At 35.0% G+C, this 25,185-nt stretch overlaps 1 protein-coding gene across 3 annotated transcripts in view; it reads left to right on the top strand.

Moving 5' to 3' along the window:
- SLCO1A2 (solute carrier organic anion transporter family member 1A2) overlaps positions 1-25,185 on the top strand; it is a 77,321-nt gene that overhangs the window by 50,838 nt on the left and 1,298 nt on the right. For all 3 annotated transcript variants that reach the window (XM_074357372.1, XM_010946502.3, XM_074357373.1), the window contains 10 exons: positions 2,643-2,749; positions 5,466-5,612; positions 8,311-8,409; positions 8,968-9,186; positions 11,596-11,760; positions 13,119-13,314; positions 15,254-15,416; positions 16,224-16,396; positions 21,106-21,170; positions 22,023-22,140. In XM_074357372.1, coding sequence (XP_074213473.1) covers positions 2,643-2,749; positions 5,466-5,612; positions 8,311-8,409; positions 8,968-9,186; positions 11,596-11,760; positions 13,119-13,314; positions 15,254-15,416; positions 16,224-16,396; positions 21,106-21,170; positions 22,023-22,140 — 1,452 coding nt within the window. The remainder of the gene's footprint in view (positions 1-2,642; positions 2,750-5,465; positions 5,613-8,310; positions 8,410-8,967; positions 9,187-11,595; positions 11,761-13,118; positions 13,315-15,253; positions 15,417-16,223; positions 16,397-21,105; positions 21,171-22,022; positions 22,141-25,185) is intronic.

Genomic DNA, 25,185 nt, shown 5'->3' with positions numbered 1-25,185 from the left:
TGTCTTTTCAATATCCTCATATATTATTTCAAAGGGTTCACCTTTGTCTTTGAGATACCTCTCCATCAATTCTCCATTTCACCATCAATTCTCCATCTGCCATCTGAACTGGGAGCCCTCCAGGCCCCCGCAGGGCTGCTTCCTTGAAATTTTCACTCATCCTTCTCCTTGGGATTTTTTTTTTTTTTTTTTTTTTTTTTTTTTTTTTTTGCCTCTTTCTTCCATTCAGTAACTTATTTCCTGGGTATCACATCTTCTGCTTTCCTTTTTACTCTTACTCCTTTCTGCGGAAAACATAATCTAATAGGTTTCTGAGAAAGTGTGTAAGGGAATTAAAAGGTTTAAGACCTTGAACATCTGAAAGTATTCCTCTTCTATCCCATACTTGGTTGATAGTTTGACTGGTATAAAGGTCTAGTTTGACGTGTTTTTTGTAGGAATTAAGACATTGTTCCCATGTGTTTTCTAGCTTCTAGTGTTACTGTTGAAAATCTTATGTCATCCTAACCCTTGTGACAGGTTTCTTTTCTCTGAGAGATATTGGGGTTTTCTTTAAACTCCAGAGTCTGAATTTTTATAACTGTCTTGGTATAAATCCTTTTGCTCTGTTTTACTAGGTGCCCTCAATCAGACATTTGTAAAAGTTCCTTGTATTCTTTCTTTGATAATATCCATCCACCTCTCCCCTTCTATTCTTTCTTTCTAGAACTTTGACTAGTTCTTGAATGTTGTTACATCCTGAATTAAACTTCCATTTTTCTCATCGTTTCTAGCTAATTTTCTATCTCTTTGTCTTCTTGTTATTTTGGAAGGGGGAGATTTCTTTAACTTTATCTTCCAAACCTTTGAATGGATTTCTAATTTTTGCTATCATATTTTTAATTTTCAAGAACTCTTGTTCCTTGATTGTATCTTTGTAAGGAACATCTTGCTTATTTCAAGAATGCAATGTCTTTTTCCAGCTACATTTTTTCATCTGTCATCATGTCTCTGTCTCCTTCAAGTGTATGGTTTTTTTAATCTGCTTTGTCTCTCTTTCTGTGATAGGCTTCCTTCGTGTATCCCATGGTTCTTGATTAGCTCTTCACATTTAAGAGAGAGAAATAACAACACCAAGCTAACATGTGTGGAACTTGGTTAATGGAGGACTTCTTCACAGCACAGGGACTGGATAATTTATAGATGGTGCAGAACTGCCCATCACGTGTCAGTTATCCCAGGCAGGGATTCTCCAATCTGTTGCCTGAGACGTGGAAACTTAGCTACCAGCCAGGTGGGAGTGGGAACCTCACTTTTAAATACGTAGATTTTTCTCTTGCTTAATACCCTTGTAAGCCTTTTCCTTTTCCATTTTAAAATCCATGAACTGTCATTTTGCTGATAGTTTGGGGATGAATGGACTTCGAATGAGTTATTGGGCTTTAATGGATAAATTAAATGAAAAAGATATGTTATCTTCTTAGGTATTTCTGAAGCAATCAGAAGTTTCCAGGCAAGGAGTTATTACCGTCTTTTTTATTTCCTATCCTAAGACGACATCAAGTAATATTCAGCTGTTCTTTATCTTTTTTCTACCCTCTGCCAAAGGTGTTATATTTTTTGTCTGAAGCTGGCATATCTCATGGGATCATAGGTATGGAGATGGACGTCTTGTCCACACTTCACAGCCGAACTGTATGGGCATGACTGGGCAGTTGCTCTAAGGGGAAGTTATTTTGACCCTTTATATTATGCTCTATTGCACAGAAATTAGAACTATTAGTGACCTCCAAGCATAATATCCTTTAGCTCATTTGGAACTCAGAAGGGCTAGGTTTTTTTGGTTTTGTGTGTGTGTGTTTTGTTTTGTTTTGTTTTGTTTGGCTTTTTCTTATCTAATAGAAATATAGAAACCAAGCTAGCATAATTTCTAACAAAGAGAGACTTATCTGGGCCAATTTTCTTCCATTATTGCAGCTTGTAATTTACCTTCTGAGAAAGGGCATATGAATTTTGTGGTAATTTACCTAAGGTACATAGTCACAATCTGTTAACCCTTTTGTTCTTATGAGAAGAGAGAAAGTCATCACATGGCACTGTCACAGTGTTTGAGTTTCCAGAAGTCTCTCATTACGATGGGCAGATGTCTTGTTTTTCTTGAGGACCGATGAATGCGTGAAGCAATTATTGTCTGAATTCTCAGAAAGTGGGGGTATATTTCTTTATGAGCAAACCTCAGAGAAGCCCACATTGGAGAGCTGTTTTGTTGTGTTGTTTTTCCCCCGAAGCCTTTATCTTCTTAATTATACTTTGTAGAGTCTATTATTTTTCTTAGTTTTTGTTCCTTATCCCACAGTAATTATTTCCAGGAAACAATCACCTAAAATAGCACAGAAGTTTGATAGTATATAATCTAAAAGGTAGGTCATACAGATATAGATAATTAAAAGCAAGTGGTCAATGAATAGCACATTTACGGTGAGTGGCAAGTTTACTGTTGATGATGACAATCTCTGGTGATTAGGTGGCAAAGATGGAAAGATGTCTGCTTTACTGGGTTTGGCTGTTGTGTCTTAAGCGAAGAAGGAGTTAATGTCTTCACAATGTTCACACTGTCCTTGTTGGCTCCCTGACATAAACATGTCTTCCCTCTGTTCAAACAGATATGAATATGAATCTACAGTTTCAGTTGCAGACAATTTGTCCTCAAAGAGTTTCTTGTGTATGGAAAATGGAACCCAGAAGATTTTCAAACCAACAGAGAATCCAGGTTGTCTGCCTACTTCATTTTTCGGCTTTAGTTGATTTGTAACTCAACACTTTCTGTGGAGGGGCTCTGAATGACTTGTTGGGTTTGGTTAAGTAACGTAAATAAACAAAAACATACTTTTTTCCCTCAGGGATTTTAGAGGCGATCGTGGTGGGGAAATAGGAATGGCGAATAACACAGAATGTTATTCCTCTTTATTTGAATGTACTTATAAAGATTGCCTTGTCTACTTTTTTAAACGGTCATTTAAAAATAAGTCAAAGACACCCATCCAAGGACCACTGCGGAGTTAATTCCACAGAGGAAAGTATTTTAGAAGGATGGGTCTCTGCTGATTATCTGGTCTATACAATTATCAAGACAGGAAATTGATGCAGAAACAAAGTTCAAACAATTTGTGTCATATGACTGACATTCTATAGCAGAGAAAGCAGGCGAGGATGCTGGAGTTCTGATTTGCTCTCCTCTCTTTCTGCTGAACTAGGAACTTGTCTTTCTGCCCCACTTCTCCCTCTTTACCTGAGATGCTACTTCACAGTAGAACACAACAGTGGTACTTCTTCCAGCTTCCTGCCGTCCCAGCGCCAACATTCCTGCCTCCGCCCCTTCGTGTGCTGGGGGAACCTATATAATATTGTAATACTTAGTCTGGAGGTGACCCTGTTGATTTACCTCAGACCAGAACATTTTTCTCTCCTGTGCCAGGGACATTTCTATGCTGGATTCGTATTACTGGAAGCTACGATGGTCCCCAAGTTTGGGGCTTTCACTGCCAGCATGGAATCAGAGGGAACCAAAATAGTTTAAAAGAATTTAAGAATAACTGCCTCAGAAATTCTAACCCAAAGGAAACTCCTGGGGAAACAAAGGAAAACTGGGACATCAACAAGGGCCTGTGTTCTCTCCTTGAGCTGGCTTTTGCCAAAACTAACTCAAGTCTTATTTCCTATTTCTTTTAATGTGCATTGTAGTAGATAAACAAAGCCTTCCCAGTCTGGTGTATCTCCAGGAAAATGTGTTGGTTCCTTGATAACCTGATATTTTCAGTTTTGCCCTAAAGGAAACTTCGGGTTTGCCTATGATCTCTAGACACAAATAATTGTGCTCACCATAGATAAAAATGTGAATACCCAGAAATGGAGACTATGACTTTTCTGAATGGAGAATGACTGTGAGATGGCCTCACAAGAAATTTCCAGACCCAGCTGTGCTCAGGACCCTCACATCTGTGGGTGGTGCAGCTTACTAATCATCCGGGAAATGCAAATCAAAAACCACAATGAGATACCATTTCACACCTGCCAGTATGGCTGGCATCAAAAAGACAACAAATAACAAGCGTTGGCTAGGATGTGGAGGAAAGGCAACCCTTGTACCCTGTTGCTGGGAATGTAAATTTGTGCAGCCACTGTGGAAAACAGTATGGAGGGTCCTCAGAAAATTCAGATTAGAACTACCATAGGATCTAGCAGTTCTTCTCCTGGATATATATCTGAAGAAAACAAAAACACTTATTCAGAAAGATATATGCACTCCAATGTTCATAGTGGCATGTTTATAATAGCCAAGATATGGAGGTAACCTAAGTGTCTATCAATAGATGAATGAATAAAGAAGATGTAACACACACACACACACACACACACACACACACACACACACAGGAATATTACTCAGCCATATAAAAGAATGAAATTTTTCCATTTGCAACAACATATATGAACATGGAGAGGATTATGCTTTGTGAAATAAGTCAGAGAAAGAGAAATACTGTATGTTTTCACTTTTATGTGGAATGTAAAAAAATAAAACAAGTGAATGAGTATAACAAAACAGAAATGGACTCACAGATACAGAAAACAAACTAGTGGTTACCAGTGGGGAGAGGGGTGGGAGGGGGAAAAAAGGGGAAGGGGGTTTAGAGGTACAAACTACTAGGTATAAAATAAATAAGATCAAAGAATGTAATGTGCAACACAGGGAATATAGCCCACATCTTATAATAACTTTACACGGAGTATAATCTAAAAAATATTGAATCACTGTGTCGTACACCTGAAACTAAAATAATAGTGTAAGTCACTATACTCCAATTTTTTTTAAAAAGTTATTCGGTGGTAACAGTATATACTAAGCTCTATAGGGAAAATGTGAAATATTTTTAGTTTCTATAAAGCAATTAGAACTGCAGAGAATTCAAAATTCAGTGAGACTCATTCAAATCTTATAAATACAGTGTCAGTTCTAGGGAAGGATATTTACGGTTTTTTTCCCTATTTCCGAAGTTGGTATATAAATAGGAAAGCACTTATAGCAGCTAACTGAGTTAAGTAGTTGGTGGTAAATTAGCTCTCTGCAGGGAAAAGAAAAGCCCTGAGTTTCAGTGTTTGTCAGTGGTATAAATACCCCCATCAAACTTCCCATAAGTTATCACTAAACACCGAACTGGGAAGAGATGCGTATACTCAGCTCTCCCAGCGCAGTAGAAATGGGCCCCAGCACACCGCTGATTGTCGGCCATACATAAGACTGTGCCCGACAATGCAAGAGGACTGGCCCGATGAGTGAGTCACGGCCAGGATAGTAACGTGCATTGTTGGCAAGGTGCCATGCTCGCATAAGAACTGTGAAATGCTTACCAAAAACTTCGAATTAAGTATTGCTGATACTTCACTATCAAAACACTAATGCCATGTCTTTTTTGCTTTTGATGCAGAGTGTGTGAAGGAAGTTAAATCATTAATGTGGGTGTATGTACTGGTTGGAAATATTATACGTGGAATTGGTGAAACTCCCATCATGCCTTTGGGCATTTCCTACATAGAAGATTTTGCCAAATCTGAAAACTCTCCTTTATATATTGGTGAGTTGGAAAATCTGCCTTAGCCTCTTTCCGGGACAGTAAATTCCTTGAGGGTGGATATTGGTTCTTTGTTTAAACTCAGCGATTTCCAGAATGATAATCAGAGAGCTTTGGCACAGCTGGCCATCAATTAAAGTCAGTTGAATGAAGCAATTACAGGCTACCTCCAAATAGGCCACTTTGCTAAATCTGCTTTTTTACTATTGAAAATACCATTAATCTAGTGACCCTGGAGTTCTATTTGACTCCCCCATTTCCTTGGCACAACTCTATACTCAATCTGTTGAGATTTACCAATGTTTTCTCTAAAATGTCTCATATTCAAAACTTCTCACTATTTTCATGATCTCTGTTTTTGTTCAGGTCTTCATTACTTCACATGTAGATTATTATAACTTCTTTATTGGTCATTTTATCTCTAGTGTTTTTAATCAATTTCTTATAACCATTTTCACAGTAAAATTTTTCTCAAACATTCTGTCTTCTCTTTCATGCTCATGAAATGTACTGAGTGTTTATTTATTAAATGTGAGCTCCCCACTTATTACCCATAGCTGCAATCAATGTATCTATTTAGTTTTCTTAAAAGTTTCTCTATAACAACAGATTGTTTCATATTTTTCACAAATATCTGTCTTCATACTTTTGGTTATGTTTCCTGAAATTTCCTTTTCTAAAATCTATCAATACCTCCCACAACAGGCAACGTAAGATCCACCTTTGTATGTTGTCTTGCAATCTCCTAAATATTCTCAATTTAATATGTATAACTTGCTTATATCTTTAGTTATTCCATCTGTTATTGGTTATATAATCATAACTTTGAGCAGAGAGACATTTTGCTGTTAATGTAGAAATATCTTTTTAAAACCGGAAAAGTCAAAGAGGGTGAGAGAAGACAGGAATGGAGCTGCACATAATGAGATTAAAATATTTAGGAACAATTACCTCAAGCAACTTTTGGTAATTTTTGATTATTTGGCAATAATCTTTTTCAGTGTTTTTCTATTTCAGTTCTTTCAAATCCCTTCACATACTTATACTGAAAGACAACAAAATGCTTACCTGCTAGAGATTAACAAACATCTTGTTATAACATGTGTTATTTTCTTAAACAAATATAACAGTATATAATATATAGAAACAACTGTGATCATCTCTATATGTCCTAAGATGAATAAGACATGGTCCATATAAGGTTTAGTATATAAGTAACTACATAATTATAAATCAATAAAATTTGATAAATATGTGTATATAATTAAATTTGAAAGATTACATGAAATTTAGGGAAAAAATGAAATAAGTGGATAAGTCTGTGTCTAATTAAATAACTATATATCAATTAGCCATACATCAAGAAAACAGTTTGGTGTTTTAGGAGAAACATAAAAACTAGACATAAAGTTTCAGGATCACCTATACAGAGACAATAAATAAAATGAAGAGGGAGAAATAAGGTTGCTATGGGAGGTCACATACCATACAGTGAGAGATCCTGGAATAAAATACTAGGGAACACTTCTACTTAAGTAGCAGAGTAGGAGGGAGAAATTTTAAAGAAGGGGTCGTCATAAGGGAAAAAATAAAGCAATAAGTGAACGTATAAGTTCAGGGGACTTAGGAGGAAAATGTTAAAAGAAAGTTGGCCAGTTAAGAGGATGAAGACCAGAGAAGGACACTGGATAAGTGGCAAAGAAATCACGGGGGCTATCAGAGAGGATTTTGAGTAGAATGTGAAAGGATTCGAGTGGAATGGGTGAGTGGTGAGGCAGCGAAGGCAAATGTAATGACAGGAAAGAAATCAGCGTGGATTTGAGACATTGTAGAAATCAGTGGATGGGGGCGACTGGACAAGTACACAAGAGGGAGCGTTTGGCTGAGCAAGACCTCAGAGAAGACAGAAAGGATTAGCATCAAGAAGTCAGGTGTGTACTGGTTGGACTAGCCTCTAGAACCGTGGAGAAGGCAGAGGCAATAGAAGAAGACACATTTTGAAGTAAAGAGGAAGAAAGTTGAAGAAGCTCATGCCTGGATTTTCAGTAAGTGGAGAGGGCTCAGCATAGAGTCAGAGGTCTAGACGAGTCACGAGATAGCTGATGCTAATGGCCCAGATGTGTAACGAGTCCGGCGAGGACAGAGGGGACTGATGGAATTGGAAGAGAAGAATGTGGAGGCTGAGAAAGGAGGTGGTGAGAAGAGGGAAGAGAATTATCAGCAATGGTGAGGACAGAGCCAGAGGAGGTTTCCAGCTGCAGATCTGGGAGTGAAGCTTTTCTGAGGAATATGCCACAAGGAATTTATCATAACATGGTATTGCTTTAAAATTCTTCTAAAAGTATGACTACGGAAGGCATCACAAGAATTGTGCTCTGTGTTGTAACTTTGTCAATAACAAGATCCCAGCTTACGCTACTACAGCACATCTTTACCTGTAACCCAGCGTGAGAGAGAATTTGGAGCCCTAGAGAAAGTGGCTTCAAACGATGGGGCTCTTTTTTCAACATTTAAAGAAACAGCCTTGCTATTTATACATACACCAAGCTTAATTTTCTTACAGATCAAATACATTCAGTACAGATTGAGTACAAAAAAGTCTAAGGTAAAAACAATTCAATCTTCAAACTCTTCATGGGATTAGAACTCTGTATGTGGATGTATAAACTATATATAACTTTATATTTTCCTTTATTTTTAGGGTTTATAGAAACAGGAGCGATCATTGGTCCTTTGATTGGACTCTCATTAGCATCGTTCTGTGCAAATATTTATGTTGACACTGGATCTGTGAAAACAGGTAACTCAATAAAATCTATTTATTAGCTGTCTCAAGCATCTTCAGGTATGTTATCACATTTAATTGTTACTTTACACAGCTACATAGATTATTTCCACTTTCCAGGTGACCAAACTGAAGTGAAGGCATTTAAATAATTTTCAGTGTTTCAAACCAGGGAGCAGGAGAGCAAGATAAAACGCTGATCTTCCGACTCAAAATCCGGCGCTCTTTCTACTGCACCAAAATAGTATTTCTTGTTTTCAAAAGAGTTAAGCATATAGGTTTGAAATTTTTTTTAATATAAGCAATCATTTGTGGATAGCGAAACAGACCTTGTAGTTATTTAATAAATACCTGTTTATAAATTCCTTACACAATAGGACAGATAGTCAAACTCATTTATCGCTAGACAATAGTGTAATATCACTTATTGTCAGAGAAGTTTTATCAGTGTCTGAATTATGTATCAATTCCATACTTGGATAGAACCTGACAATTATAATTTTAATAATTTTGTATTGTTCATACAGGAAGCAATGACTTAAGCTAATAAAATATGTGTGTATCTCTTTACAGATGCTCTGACCATAACCCCCACTGATACTCGTTGGGTTGGTGCATGGTGGTTTGGCTTTTTGGTTTGTGCAGGAGTGAATGTGCTCACTGCCATTCCTTTTTTCTTTTTGCCCAAAACGCTTCCAAAGGAAGGAGTAGAGAATAGCGCTGAGACCGTCACAAATGACAAAGAAGAGAAACAAAGCAATGGCAAGAAAAAGAGGGATGCAATCACTAAAGGCAAATATAAACATTTTAAATTCTACATAATTTACCTTTTGGTTGCTATAGATGTGTCTGTATTTTAATCTAACATTTCAATATGCTAGGCTGCCTTAAGGCAATTTGTCATTAACAGTCAGCAGTCAATAATGTCTGGCTAGTCTGATTCCTCCTATGCTACTCCATGGAAATAAACCATATAATTTAGGGGCTGAATTATCTCAGATCAGCATTTGTATAAAATTATATGTCAATCTGGGCACTCAGTAAGTAAGTAAGTAAATAAATAAATAAATTTGATCCCATTAGCCTTAAAAAAAAAATCTCTCTTATAGGCAGCATAGGTCTAATTAAAAAAGAAATTCAAACCAAGAACGAAAGGAAGAAAAAAATACATGCTATTCAAAATAGGTATGATTTGGTTCTGAAACCAAAAATGTTGGCTTAGCTGTGAGCATCTCGGAAGTTAAGGTAGAAAAAGAAAACACAAAATGTCATATAATTCTCTACATTTGATAGACGGGAAAGGATAACAGTTCTGAAAAAGGAACCGTCCTCCAAGTAACAAATTGTATAAAAGAAAAAAATTATCATATGACGTGTGGGGCCTATTGCGTCACATAGTGGTTTTCCAGCCAATGCAGGAGCATGTTTCATAGAACAGATTGGGGGTTTGTTTTTTGTACAGATCCTCAATGAAAGCTCCAAAGCATAGTTGACAGAAGGTTTTTCTGTGAGAAACTAAGCTAAGGTTGTCTATGTATTCGTTTTCAAGAGCACTCATTGTCAACCTGGGCCAGCTAGGGATATCACCTCGGAAAGTTCTAAAGTGACTGATGCCTGCAACTCTGTAGTGTTCCCCAGAGGTCTGGTGTATTTAGTATGAAGTATGGGCTGGCCCTTGGGATTCTTAAAGAGTGTTCTTTTGGAAGGTGGTGGAGGGTCAGTTTCCTGATCTGTAAGATGGGGACATACTATTTATTTATGACTATAGAGTTGTTGTGTGAGGGTAGACAGAGCCCTAACACATAGGACTACTATTAACTGCTTCCTGGTTTTAGTATTATTATTGTGGATGTTGCTGCTTCCTCCATCACCCATAAATTATAGTACCAACTTGCCCAGAAATCTTAGCAATTACAAATTCACTTAAACGACAATTGAACATAATTTAATACTTCTTGGATCATTAGGAGCCATTCAGAATCTTACAAATTCTGAGTCGTTACGATTATATTCACAACGCTTGTTGAAGGGCTGGTATAGACTGATAGAGGATTTTAACACACACTGTTGTTTGCAGGCTGCAAGATCAATTCTCAAGACTAGGAAAGGGCTTGGTATAAGACATGTAGAAACGACACTGAAATTAATGGGACTCACCTGTTAGGTGAGGATGTCAACAAACATGGGTGCCTTAAACAGCTCCAAGAAGCTCTGAACACAACTTTTCTCCCTGGCTGTGTACTTTATTGATAAATATGAATTCTACTAGAGTTCATTTCTTTGAGTTAAGCTATGATTTCTCCTTTCCAATTTGTTTATTTTTTGATACTTTGTTCTAGAATGAATAGTAGACAGCTTATTAAGCAAAACAGGATTATACACAATAACTAAGGAAATCAAGACAGAGAACATGAAGATAAGAAAAGTGAAAAGAAACTATCAGTAAGACTTTGACCCACAATGGAGACATTTTGACCCAAAACCTTTGCTAGAGATGGGCCACAAATTTGGCTCTGAGCTTTGTCAGTTCACCCAAAGAGGAAAACGTTTTGGTTAAATCTTTTACATAGTCCTTAGTCTTTACCAAATAAATCAGGGTCTCAGGGAGAGAAGCCTGGAGGTTGGTATTTTAAAAGACTGTGCACCATTGGCAGAACCACCAAAACTGTTTTTCTAGAGAAGCAGAGAAGTGCCTACTACTTGAGAAAATTTATATCCCATGAATTTCCACATGTATCTTCATTTTAAATACTCAGGAGTGATATTATCAATATTTCAATGTGAACTTCTTTATCAAATTGATTTCCTTCCTGGCTTTAGAGAACAGAATAAGAGAACAAGCACATTTCATTCTAGATGACCTCTAGAGAAGAGAAGATATTAATAGAAGGAAAAGAGAAGGATGAGAGGAAATGGTGTGAACTCGGACAAAATTTTGGTCATGTTGTACTTTTTCTTTAAGACACAATGGTAACTTGGTGAAGGCAAAGCGATTGTGTTCTGATCCCTACCCAGTCAGCCGCATCACTACCAAAGCAATGATATAACTTTAGCTTTTGAGGGGTGAAAAGAATTAAGAAACATACGTGCATTATAAAACAGAAAACCATCATTTGGAGGGGAGGTTGATGTTTCAGGAAAAGTCCATCGTAAAATGCAAAGCCAAGTTCGTTTGACACTATTGTCATTCTTTCTTTTCAGATTTTTTACCATTCATGAAAAGTCTTTTATGCAACCCAGTTTACATGCTTTTCATACTGATAAGTGTGCTACAGTTCAATGCATTTGTCAATATGATCTCCTTCATGCCTAAGTATCTGGAACAGCACTATGGAAAATCAGCCTCAGATGCAATCTTTCTAATTGGTATGTTTGCTCTTCTCTGCATTGGTACCCCATTTTTTTACCTCCCATGAAATGGTGAATACTGTGACGATGGGTCTGGGAAATTCCTCAGTTGAAATCTGTTAAGATATTTCTGTCTCTGGTACTTTTCCCCCTTCTGCTCTCCAGGGAACTCAAGAGATGGCAGGGAAGGGAAGAAGCCAGAAAATCCTGGTTTTCTCCTTGCTTTGTCTCTCTCCAGTCAGAATGCAAATTCAAAATATTTGAGGAAATCTTGGGGAACGCCCAAATTAGATACAGTTTTCAGATTGGCAATTCATTCATGTAAAAAAGCAAGACAGAGTTAACTCATTAGGAGTTGTGTTTCACTCTCAGATTTTACCTTTTTTGGCTCCAATTCATGAATTCCATGGTTTCTAACTCTGTTCTCTGCCCCCCTCCCCCCGCCCCTGGGTGTTTTGAGACATCTCTGCATCCCATACATTCTGATTTTCCTGCCACCACACTGACCCCAGGGGGTCTACTTCACCCTGAGTTTCTCTTGGGTTTTTTTTTCTTTCACTATTCTGAAAAGAGAATTTTCAGATTACACGTACTCACACTACCTACACTCACACACCTTTTACAGTTTGTTAAAAGTTCAGATACCTGGGGCCCACCTCAGACAGATTAAATTAGACTCTCTGGTATGGGACTTGGAAGTGCATTTTAAACAATCTCTCCTAAGAATGTGATTCAGTGAGCAAATCCTGGCATTGTAAGAATGAAACACAGGACTATCTTTTCCCTTCCCCTCCCCCTTTTGGGGGGGAGGATTAGGGGAGGGAGAGTACTAGTCAGTAGCAGCAAAATATGAAATGTAAAGCCACTTAACAATCACAGGTTTATCAAAGTACCTCTAAAGTACCTTGAGCTGAGTCAAATTTCTTAACAACCATAGCGGGAATAAACAGCTGCAAAATCATACTAATCATACTCTATATGATTATATGATATACATTATATACAAATCATTATATACATAATCCCACTCCAAAGAATGAAAAGTAATAAATGACTAGTCAACTTTGACTTGTTACTTCTACCTGGATCCTAAGAAAAGAGACATAGACCATGAACCCTGCATATGAGAAATTTACAATCTACTGCTATTAATTACATGAATGACAACAGTCTTCCAAAATGTACTTTGATGTTATGAGGCATTAAAATATCTCTGTATGTGACATGTAACTAAGTGGGAATAAATTTAAATCAGTTTTCTCCACTGTGAGTTGGACCTAAGTGGTTGCTTGTGTAAGACATACTAGATAAATGTGACGTCACTTTTGTCCCTTTGCTAAGTCACTTTGTACATAATATTTTACTTGCATTTGTAGGTATTTATAACTTACCTCCAATATGCATCGGATATATAGTTGGTGGTTTAATTATGAAGAAGTTCAAGATTACTGTCGTACAAGCTGCCCACATAGGATGCTGGTTATCTTTATTTGAATATCTTCTCTATTTTTTGTGTTTTCTCATGATTTGTGATAATTCCTCAGTGGCTGGCATAACCACCTCTTATGAAGGGTATGTTGTTTTCTAATAAACGTTGTTCTCTTTCAACATTTAATAACATTTTCTGCAGTAATTATACATGACCAGATCATTTGCTAATTGAAGCTAATGGCAGTAATCTGTATTCCTTCTCTATCTTATTATAGAGGTTGGGGATATGTCACCGAGTCAGTGAGTTTATGATTGCTTGTGTGTGTGTTTGTCTTTGTGATATCCTAGTAGATAGTAGAGTGAAGAAACTATGCTTTTAGTTTATATTAGGATGTGTTATCTATTTATTTTACACTCTCACATATAGGTAAAATTTAAAGTTAACTAGAATCTCAGTTACCTTTACATGTTTCCACAATGGGCTTAAACTTAACAAAACTGAATCCTAATACATGATACAGAAATTCATATATAAATTTATATATTTTATTCATATAAGTGTGTCTATATCTTGAATAGTTTCAGATTTCCATTTTGAGGGTTATCTGGGTTCACAGGAAGGTTTTGCATAGTGACATGAATTTTAAAAATTCATCTGTAGGGTATACGTAGGTAATGAAGTCATCGGTTAAAATGAAATGAAGAGCATCCTAAAATGTTCCCTTTCACATTGTTGACGACTAAGCAATTGGAATAATATTAAATATATAATCATAAAAGTAATTTTATATATTATCTGATTTGAGTCTTGCAAATTTCATTTAAGGTAGGTGTTGTTTTTTCCATTTTACAGATGAAGAAATTCAGATTCACAGGGATTAAATGACCAAGGGAGGTCATGGAACACCCCTTCAACTCCATCAGTATAGTAAAATAAAAATTAAAATTGGTAAAATCTTAAAGATTATCTCCATCTCCAATTATCCTGATTCCCAGAACAGATGTGTAAAAAGGCATAATCTAGTTATGAGTCAGGACTTTAATGTGATCTCTAGACTCCCTCTCTATGGCTCTTTCCATTACATTACACAGAGCATAAGAAAACCCAAAAAAATCATTGCCAAGGCTGAAGTCAAAGAGCTTACCCCTAATGATTTCTTCTAAGAGTTTCATTGTTCCAGGTCTTAAATTTAAATCTTAATCAGTTGGAGTTAATTTCTGTGTGTGCTGTAAGATAAGTATCCAGTATTCTTTTGCACATGGCTGTCTGGTTGGTGTTCCCTCCACCATCTATGAAGAGACTTTTTCAACCCCACTGTATATATTCTTGGCTCTTTTGTTGTAAATTAATTGACATGTATGCATGAGTTTTTTTTCTGGGCTTTCTATTCTGTTCTATGTGACTGTTTTTATGCTCATACCATACTGTTTTTGGTGATACAGCTTTGTAATATGGTTTGAAATCAGGAAATGTGATTATCTACAGTTTTATTCTTCTTTCTCAAGATTCCCTTGACTATTTGACTATCCGGGGTCTTGTGTGGCTATAGGATGGGCTCTCTGGTTGCCCAGGTTCTCTGGCCAGTCTTTCTGGGTGGATAGAACTGGAGACTCTGCTCAGCAGGTGAGCAGAACTCCATGGCTAGTATGGATGGTTGACTGGAGACCCAAATCAGGCATAACTGCCAACTGAACTCTGGCCAGAGGGGACCATTGCTCAGCCCTGCAGATGGGCAGAGGCACTGGCTGGGATCTCTGCTTGGATACAGCTGCAAGCAGGAATACAGTCTGCCAACATCTAAAGCTGATTGCTCTCAGTCCCGCCTGCCTTCTTCTGACCCCCAGTGGTTCAGTGGCTGTTTGTTTACCTTAAAGAAATCATTGAAAAAGTGGCTATGATCACAGAAACTGGTGTCTTTTATGCCAGAGCTATAGTACCCAGGCCACACATTGACAACTGGAAGATTTCTGTTTCTATTTTAGGGAGCAGAGGAAATACAACTGCAAATTGAAATGAAAAGAAAAAGAAAATGCTCCAATATTCTTTCAATATCCATGGTGTTATTTTAAATCATTTCAGAATGCAACAGGATTTTCATATGGGAAATATCCTTGCTGACTGTAACATGAATTGCAACTGCCCAACTAAAATATGGGACCCAGTATGTGGAAACAATGGTTTGTCATATATGTCAGCCTGTCTTGCTGGTTGTGAGACATCCTCCGGAACAGGAATAAACATGGTAACACATCCTATTGGCCTTTATTACTGAAAATAAGTTACTTTTTATATGCTCACTTGATTTAACTGTTATTTCCTAGATCTTATTTTAAATCTGCACAGTGTCTATGTACTGATCTTTAACTCCATAGCAGTTGACATTATTGCTTAATAATTTTATTTAAAAGTACTTTAAACCGAGATAAACTTGGCAGTTTTGATCTCGAGTACCCAGCTAATGACTTTGCTAGGTTTTTTTTTTCCCTGTGTATAAAAACACATGTGCTGTCTGTGTTTTTCACATTCTGACAGCTTTCTAAGAAGATGGAATTGGGCATGTTTTCTTGCCTTAAAATATCACTTATAATGTTGGTTGGTGATGAAAATAAAATACAAATTTTGATTCTTATTAAAACCTGGGAACATAAGAATTCAAAAAGGGTTGACTTTATTCTGTTTTTAAAATAAACTACATATTTTTTCAACAAATCTTTGTTTATTGTTAAGTATCTATATATTTAAACTGAGCACCATGAAGCAAATTTTGTCATATTCAGTGTGTGGCAAGACAGTATATGTTTTTCAAAAGCGTGACTTGAGGAGAGCTGAGCTGTTGCAAATTTACTCAGTATATTTAGGAAGAAATTCTATTTTTCAGAAGCCACACTTTTGTTTTGTTTCCCACTATAATCCTGAGAGACACCATAAAGGATGCAAGAATAAAGTGAATAAAGTCTCCATCTTGATCCAATTGGTGATGTAATAAATATTTGAGATTTGTGTTCAAGATTTCCTTCCTTAAATAGGATAATATGTTATTTTTCGACAGATGTTTCAAAATTGTAGCTGCATTCAAACACCAGGAAATTCATCCGCACACCTTGGGCTATGTGACAAAGGACGTGACTGTTCCATGATGCTCCAGTACTTTTTAATCTTGTCGGTGGTCAGCAGTTTCATTTATTCCTTATCTGCCATACCTGGCTATATGGTTCTCCTGAGGTACAAGAATTATTTTCTTTCTTTAGATTTATTTCTAGCTATTTAGTAGGGGAACTTTTTCCAAGAAAGCCACTTGGAGCCCACGGTACCTAAGAACTCAGTGCTCTACTATAGCGTTAAGATATTCTCATTCAGCACTGTTGAATTTTACAAAATTTTAGTTAGCAGTATAAAATGTTCATCGGTTGGTACTTCCCTGCTGACCTTTCCTTCCTTATTTCGTAGAGTTAAATTAGAAAACCTCTCATTGTTTAACACAAGAAGAGACACATTTACATTTTAGGGTAAGCCATATGAAACAGTCATTTTCGTGGGTACAGAGTGGTTCTTGCATTCATTTCCTGTGGTTCAACCTGTAGGGCAGTGGAGTTTAAAGCTGTCAGAAGCTCCAGTTTCACCAAAGAATATCCACAGGGCAAAAGGCAGGTCGATGGATCTTTCTGAGCTTCGCTTTTCTTTAATTAAAAATTGGGTATAATAATAAATGCTCAACAGTCTTAACAAAGCTATTTGTGAGACACAAGTGCTGAAGGGCTTACTAAAACTAGGAAATTGCAGAGCCAGGATTCACACTTAGGTTTATGACCCTTGTTCTTTTGATCTTCGTGCCTCATAAACAATCCTAAACATGCCTAGTAAACAAAGTGCATTGCTTTCTCGTTTCTTCATCATGAAGCAGAGTTAAGTTGATCATAACTCTCAGTTCATAACACATTGTCATCATAGGCTGGGGTAGGATTTCCCTCTTGCTTCATTTTACTTTATTTTTATTTTTCTCATTCCATTCCCCACTTCCTCTCAACCATAGGCATCCACATTTGTATGATAGATATATGTTCTTAAATATGTAATTTCCTTTGTAAAATACTAAGTTTTATGTGTATTTGTGTTTTATATTCAGACAAGTAGTGTTGTGCTATAATTTGTTTTGGTGCATGAGGCACATGTGGACATAAATTCACCAAGTACTGCCAGTACTTATGAATTATTCTTACACCATCAATGCGTGGGAGTTTCTCCCGCCTTATAACCTCACTAACACTTAAAATTATTGAACTTTCTGACTTCAGCTATTCCAGTGGGTGTAAAATGGTAGCTCACTGATGTTTTAATACGCAATTGTCTAATTCAGTGAGTTTAAGAATCTCTTCAAATTTTTTTCTAGTTATTAATGCTTCTGCTTCAAGATGCTTCTTCATTTTGGGGGCCCATTTTCTATTATAATGTCTATACTTTTGGTGAATTATAGATATTAATATAATATTGTTTATTTGATATCATTATCTTCTCCTAGTCTTTCATCTTTCTTTGAACTTTTCCATAGTATTTTTAATGAAATTAAATCCTAAATTTTGTTGTACTGAAATCTAACAATTTTCTTGCCTTAGAGTTGGTGTATTGGGTAGTTATATTTAAAAAGGGTTTCCTAATTTATAAAAATATTCCCCTAAATTTTATCCTATTAACTTTGTAGCTTTACCTAGTTCTTTAAACCATCACAAGTCTATCTTTATGTTTGGTGCCAGAGAAAGAGCTATTCAGTGATATTTTTCTCCAAAAAACTAGTTTTCCTAACATCATAGCATAATAAGAGGTCCTTTCTCCATTGGTTTGTGGTGCTGCCTTTATCATATCGCAGGTTTTTGTATAACATGGGCCTAGTTTTCACTCTTATTCTGTCCCACAGTTTTGTCTGTTCTCAGACTAGTGCCACGTTGATTTTGCTACCTTGACACTGGCTATGTTAATGTCTCAAAGTAACTCTTCCTCACCCACCCACTACTTTCACCTTTACTCTTTTACTCTTTTCTTCCCAAATTGATTTAGCTCTCAATGCATGGATCTTTATACTCTCATATGAATTTTGATTGTGCAGATTCCCTATTTTAATCAGAGAAACTCTGACATCATATATTTGTGAACATGGACTCTCTCTCCATTTATTTAAATTTTCTTTTATAGCTTCTATACACAGACATACATACACACACACATATATATATACACATATACATACAAAATGGTACCATGTAGATTTACAAAGAGATACATATCCATATATATATATATATATATCCAAACACACACATACGTTTGTAATTCTATATGGTACTATTTTCTCTTACGTTTTCTAGTTGATTATTGTTGGTTTAGAGGAATGCTTTGGCTTTTTAAAAATTTACTTTTTATCCATCAATTTTTCTTATTTGTCCTAGTAACTTGTGGATTTGTTAGGTTTTCATTGTAGAAATGTATGCAAATATGGAAAATTTTATCTCTTCATTTCCAAACTTTGTACATCTTAGGCTTTTAAAGTTTTCTTAGAACATCAACTCGGACCTCCAAAACTATATTAAACCCTACTAGTGACAGTGCGTATTCTTGTTCTTTTCTCATCTTAATGGAAACCATGTAAAATTTTTCCATTAAATATGATGCTTCCTGTAGATTTTTAGTATACAGTTTTCATCAAGTTTCTGAGTTTTAATAATAGAATCAGTATTAAACTATTAAATATATTTTTCTGCATCCAGGAAAAAACTTACATAGACTCTACTCAGTACTTTTAGTGTGGTGAAATAAAGTGATAGTTTTTTTTATATTGTATTGATTACAAATCTAAGAAAAACCATATTTAATCATGATATATTTTATATATGATTTGTTTAAATAATAATTTATTTAAAATTATTGTATCTTTGTTGATGAGTAAAACATACCTACTATTTTCTATTCTTTTTGTTTTGGAATCATTCTAGGCCTACAAAAGAATTGGTTAATTTTCTTTTTTTTTTTTTTTTGAATTGGTTAATTTTCTATTTTTTAATTTCTGTAACTACTTGCATTAAATATCTATTTGTTGAAAGTTCTGTGCATTCACCTGTGAAACTACACTTTGGGCTTATTTGGATAGTGATATTGGTTACTATTTTCCTTTATTTAGTGTTAGTGTCTATTCATACTAGTGCCGACACCAGCTGTATGCTTGTTAGTATGTACCTGTTTGTAACAGCCTTTTATCATTCTAATATTCTCTCATGTATTGAAAGGATTTTCCCTTTTTCTCTTTTGTATTTTATTGTACCATCTTTATTTTTTCCTAAGCATTGTTACCAAAAGCTCTCTGTTTTATTTTCTTTTTAAAAGAATGAGTTTTTGAGTTTGTTAATCTTTATTTCACATTTTTCTGCTCTTTGTTTTATTTAAAATTTTTTTTTCTCCTTTTGGGCTTGCTCTGTTGCTCCTTATGCAGCTATCTGAGTTTAACACTTAGATCATTTGTTCATGTTGGTTAATATAGATAAAACCACACATTTCTTTCCAACTATTACTTTAGCTGTGCCTCAAATAGTATTTTCCATGAAGCTTAATTCTGTTTTGTAATTTCTTTCACGATTTGCTCCACTAAACCAAAATTTGTTTATTAGTGTGTTATAGACTTTCCATATCTATGGGAAATTTCAATAGGTATCCTTTATTATTTCATTTTCATGTTCTGAGAACATAATCTGAAAGATGTGGGGTTGTGTGAAATATTGAGGCTTCCTTTGGGGCCTAGCACATGTTCAATTTTTGATTTTTTCATGTGTTTCTGAAAAGAATGTGTAACTTCTGTGTTTTCAATATACAGTTTTCATATTCCTTGGACTTAAGTTAATTCATTGTGTTATCTAAACTTTGTAAATCTATACTTGTTTTTTGTCTGCTTAACAGTTTTTCAGAGGTGGGTATTAAAATCTCTAAAAATTGCTGATGTATTTCTCCCTGTAACTCTGTCAGTTTTTTAATTTACATGTTTGGAGTCTCTCTTGTAGGATGTAAATGTGTCTTTGATCATTATACTTCTATTATTAGCAGCACTTAATTTTCTTCTTTATCTTTTTGTCCTTTCTTTCAGAGAATTCTATTTTGTTTCTTATTAAAATTGCAGTTCTAGCTTTTTTTTTTTTTTTGGTTCATTGTTTCATGTTATACCTTTTTTTATTCCTTTTATTTGCAATATTTCAATCTTCTATTTCACTTTACAGACAATTTGCTAGATCTGATTTTGTAATCTGAGATTGGTGAGTTTAACCTGCTTGTATGGATTGCAGTCACTGTGATAGAGCTCTTTTTGCCACTTTATTTCATACTTTATTTCACATATTCTATTTATTTGACTTTCTTTTTGCTTCTTTTTTTGCTTTCCATTGTATCGTATTTTCTTCTTCTGCTTTAAAAGTTATATCTTTCAAATGGTTAACCTGATTATTGAAATTCTTAACTCAGTTTCCATTTGCCTATCAGCTTCAAAACTTTTTATAGTATTAATATCTACTTTATGTTAAGACAAGTACTTAATCATGCTTTCAGCTTTCTTCATGTCTTTACTCTCTTCCTTCATCTAAAAGATTTCACCATTAGAATCAAGAACTACTACTCAAGAAGAGGATACTGGGGTAAAAAATCGATTCATGTGAAATGTATTCTTCTTTGACAATTTTAAGCTAGAAATGAGTGAGCAAAAAATGATGGATAAAATGCCAAGGACCAGAGGTGGGGCTCCTATGTAGGTTATGAACTGGATAATTAGGCATTAAATAACCAAGACCTGAGCATGCAAGAAAATTTTCTAATCTCAGTGTGTTACTAGCACAAATTGTCCTTTTAAAAAACTATGGTAGTTTTAAAACCTCTATTTTTCTTTTATTTATGGATTTATTTTTTAGGTGTATCAAGTCTGAAGAGAAGTCGCTTGGCGTAGGATTGCATGCATTTTGCACAAGAATATTTGGTAAAAATAGTTATTTTTTCTAACATCACATCAGATCACTATTTAATATTAAGTAAATGAAATCACCCCCTCAGAGTAACGGGAACAACTATCCCTTCCACTTGTAAGTGGAACTTTGTAATTAGCATGAGGTGGAAGGTATTTTTTCTTTTTTACTTATTTATTTTTAATGGAGGGCTGGGATTTGAACCCAGGACCTTGTGCGTGCCAGACAAGCACTCTACCACTGAGCTATACCCTCCCCCCTGTAATTAGCATGAGAATGAAGCACAAGAAGAAATGCAGAACTTCTCCTTTTTACTTGGAAAAGACCTAGCTGACCTTAATTCTACTTTTCATCAATTGCTTTTCATCAGTGCAATTTGAAAAGCAAAGGAATAGGAAATGCTTTGTTAAAATAAAGTGTGCCCGTGACTGGCCCAAACCATTGCAGAGAAGAAATACAAAGAATCACTAATTAAATGTTTTTCTCTACTGATAATTTTTATTTTGCATTTATCTATGAGATTACTTTCTTTTATCATCTAAAATGTTTACAGTAAAAGTAACTTAGTATCTTGTAATAACTTACCATGGAAAATAATCTGAAAAAAATATTTTATAACTATACATAACTGAATCACTTTGCTGTACACCTGGAACTGACACAATATTGTAAATCAACTATACTTCAATAAAAAGGGAAAAATAGTAACTTTTAATTTCTAAAAATAAAGTTTAAAGCAGTAGATTTATATTTTGTTAAACTTCATTTGTTCTATGGATAGAGAAAATTAAAATGTTTCCTAACAAAAAAATGTATCTTAATTCTTACCTTGTTAATGGATTTTTCTTTCTCCCTTTTAATTGAAGCTGGAATTCCTGCACCTATCTATTTTGGAGCTTTAATTGACTCCACATGTTTACACTGGGGAACTTTGAAGTGTGGTGAGTCAGGGGCATGCAGGATCTATGATTCCACTAACTTCAGGTAAAGTTTTGTTTGTTTGTTTGTTTGTTTTGAGAATTGTTTTCTAAGCATAGACTGGGCATAAAATGGTACCATTCATGTGTAACATTTTCCTTGTCAAGTGACTGACAACTTTGGGCTTTGTTTCCAGAACAGATATTGATACTGTATCTCCATTTCTCACTTATACACTAGAATTTCAGTTCCTCAATATTTTCAAAGTACTTGGTAAATATAAGCATGGATGACTTTCAAAAGATTGTTCCCTAAATTGCCTGCAATCAATACATCATTGAAGGTCAAGTCTGTACCTATCAAACTATATTACTCTCTCAAGTATCCCCATTTCATCCTACATTATTTCAGCATCTTCCTAGCCAGAATCTTTACTGCCTTTTACCATCCACTTCCCATCTCCAAAATAATGTTTATTCTCCCTCATTAAATTTCACTGATACAATGTTCTTCATTTCTCTTAAAGCCTTAGTTTTTTGTTAATATATAGATCTGATTTTGAACAAAACTCATGGTAATATTTACCTGTGTTTGAACAAAACTCTTCTATTTTTCACTTTCTATTTTCACATTCTTTCCCATTTGGAGACCTGATTGTTGTTTAAATTTGTATTAGCTTCTCCTTATAGGGCAGTAAGAAAAAACTCTTTTATTTACTGAAAAATGATTTAGGATTGTTTAAAATAGTCTAAGGCCTTCTCTTGATCAGTAAAAGGATATATGTCAAGAACTGTGAAGAGAGCAGACAGCATGAGATTCATGGTTTCTTCAGATCCTCTTTCCCCTAAAGTTCCACGGGATAATGCGGAGGAGGCCCCAGGGACACACTGTGCACGTCACGGGTTTGCATCACAGTCGAGGAACACCGAAGATCCCTGGTGTAGGTTGGCTTCATCCTGCTGCTTGGAGATTCCTGTTGATAGTATCCTTGATTAAATGCTTTTTCAGACAAAATTATTGTATTTAGTACCATTCTTTGTCTAGTCAGGTTAATTAGCATGGCCAGTGAAGTATACTCATGAGAAAATTCACCAAAAACTAATACAACATAGAAATAAGAATTACATGTTGATAGAAAATTCTTCATGAGTCCCTTGAATTTCTGAATATCTTGTTAGCAGAGGCTTTTGGTCTGAACTATCTTGGTGTTTGAACAGTAAGCAATGCTGGAAGATGTAAATGATCTTTCCCTCTGGAGCAGAGTTTTCTGACCAGGATGATGAGGATAATAGCTCCCTCTAGGGCAAAGATTGGCAGATGTGTTTGCAACCCATTTAAAAGATTGAGATTTCCTAAATTTAGGATTTCTTAGCTGTGACCCATCCACCTGGGACAGATTAAAGCATATATCTCAGAAAATTTCTAGAACAGAGAACAGAGGAAATGGCAGAGATAATTAGAGAATTAAAGGCTTAGAATTTCCTAGAATTTAACAGAGAAGTAAATTTTCAGATCAAAGTAAACTTCAAAAGCCTAGTGGAATATAATAGACATATTGGAGTGAAATTACAAACTCTCAAGATAAAGAAAAACATAAAAGTTACCCAGAGAAATAAACATGTGGTTTATAAAGAAATAACTGTTAGACCAATAGTAGTTAGATTACCAACAAAAATAGACCCTAATATCTTTATGATCCTATTGCTTTGGGTTTGGTTTGAAACAAAATCACAAACCAGAGAGCAAGAAATGGGCAAATGTGACTGCATGTAAAATCTTAGATTTTCTTTGCAACAAAAGACACTATAGACAATGAAGAATGACAGAGCACAAATTTGGAGCATCAAGAACTCTCATACATGGCTGGTGGGGAATAAAAACTATCAAAAAGGAACTTTGGGAACATATTTGCTAAGTTGCGTAGTCTAAGACCCTTAGACATAATTTAGAGAAACTCTTACATGCACAAGGAGATGGTAAATGAAGGTTTATTGCAATATTGGTGACATAAGGAAAAACTGAACAATATAAATATACAATAGGAAAATGGATAATTAGCTGTGGTGTGTTCATTCACTGGACTGTGGTGCAATGGTTAAAAATAAATGAAGTAGAACTATATGTATGAGCATCGTTTCAAAAAGTTGGACTGATCTGAAAATCTTCAGAATAAAAATATAATATACCAATTATTTAAAATCTAAAAACATATAAAATAATTATATATATTATGAATGGATACATGCATGCTTTGTAAAACTATGAAAATTAACTAGGAACAAAATCTATAAAATTAAACACAGTGTTACATACGGCTGGAATGAGTCCGAATGTAATAGGATCATAATACACATGGGAATTAAATGTATTAATACTTTCTTTTAAATTGTTCTGAAACAAAAATGACAAAATTTGATCATTTAAATGATCTGGGTGGTAAATACAAATATCTTTAACTCTTTTTCTGCATTCTTGAAATGTTTCATAATAAAAGAAAATATTAGAAGTAGAAAAATGACAATAAAAAGCAAAAATTAATAATTATACTGCACACCATTGAGGTAACCAAAAAAATGAAAATGTGTATTTTTTTTAAATACTAAAATATAATAACAATAATCTGAAAGGCAAATAAAGAGAAAATGCACAAATAAACACTATTAAGAATGAAACAGGAAATACAAGTACAGATACTTCAGAATTTTAGACATAATAATTTGGAAACATATTAAATAGAGAGTTTTTTAGGTAAGTATACATTACTAAATTTTACTATAAATATATAGAAAACATGAATATTTTCATGGCAGTTTAAAAATGTGTATCAGTCAAAAATTCCCATCTTCCGAAGGTATCAAGTCCAGAAGCCTTCAAGGCAAGTCTTACAAACCTTTAATGAACTGATAACTCCTGTATTATACAAGTTATTCCTAGAAATGGAAAAAGAGGGAAAATGTCCCGATACATTTTACAAAGCTAGTGCAATCTTGATATTGACAATCGACAAGTTCAGTACAAGGGGAAAAGTATAGGCTGATTTTACTTATAAATATGCATGCAAGAAAATAACACATGGAATCTAGTAATGTATAAAAGCTAACAAATAGAGTT

The sequence above is a fragment of the Camelus bactrianus genome, chromosome 34 (genome assembly GCF_048773025.1).
Source record: "Camelus bactrianus isolate YW-2024 breed Bactrian camel chromosome 34, ASM4877302v1, whole genome shotgun sequence".
Lineage (NCBI taxonomy): Eukaryota > Metazoa > Chordata > Mammalia > Artiodactyla > Camelidae > Camelus > Camelus bactrianus.
The sequence above is the reverse complement of the archived record's forward strand: the minus strand, read 5'-3'. Positions and strand labels throughout refer to the sequence as shown.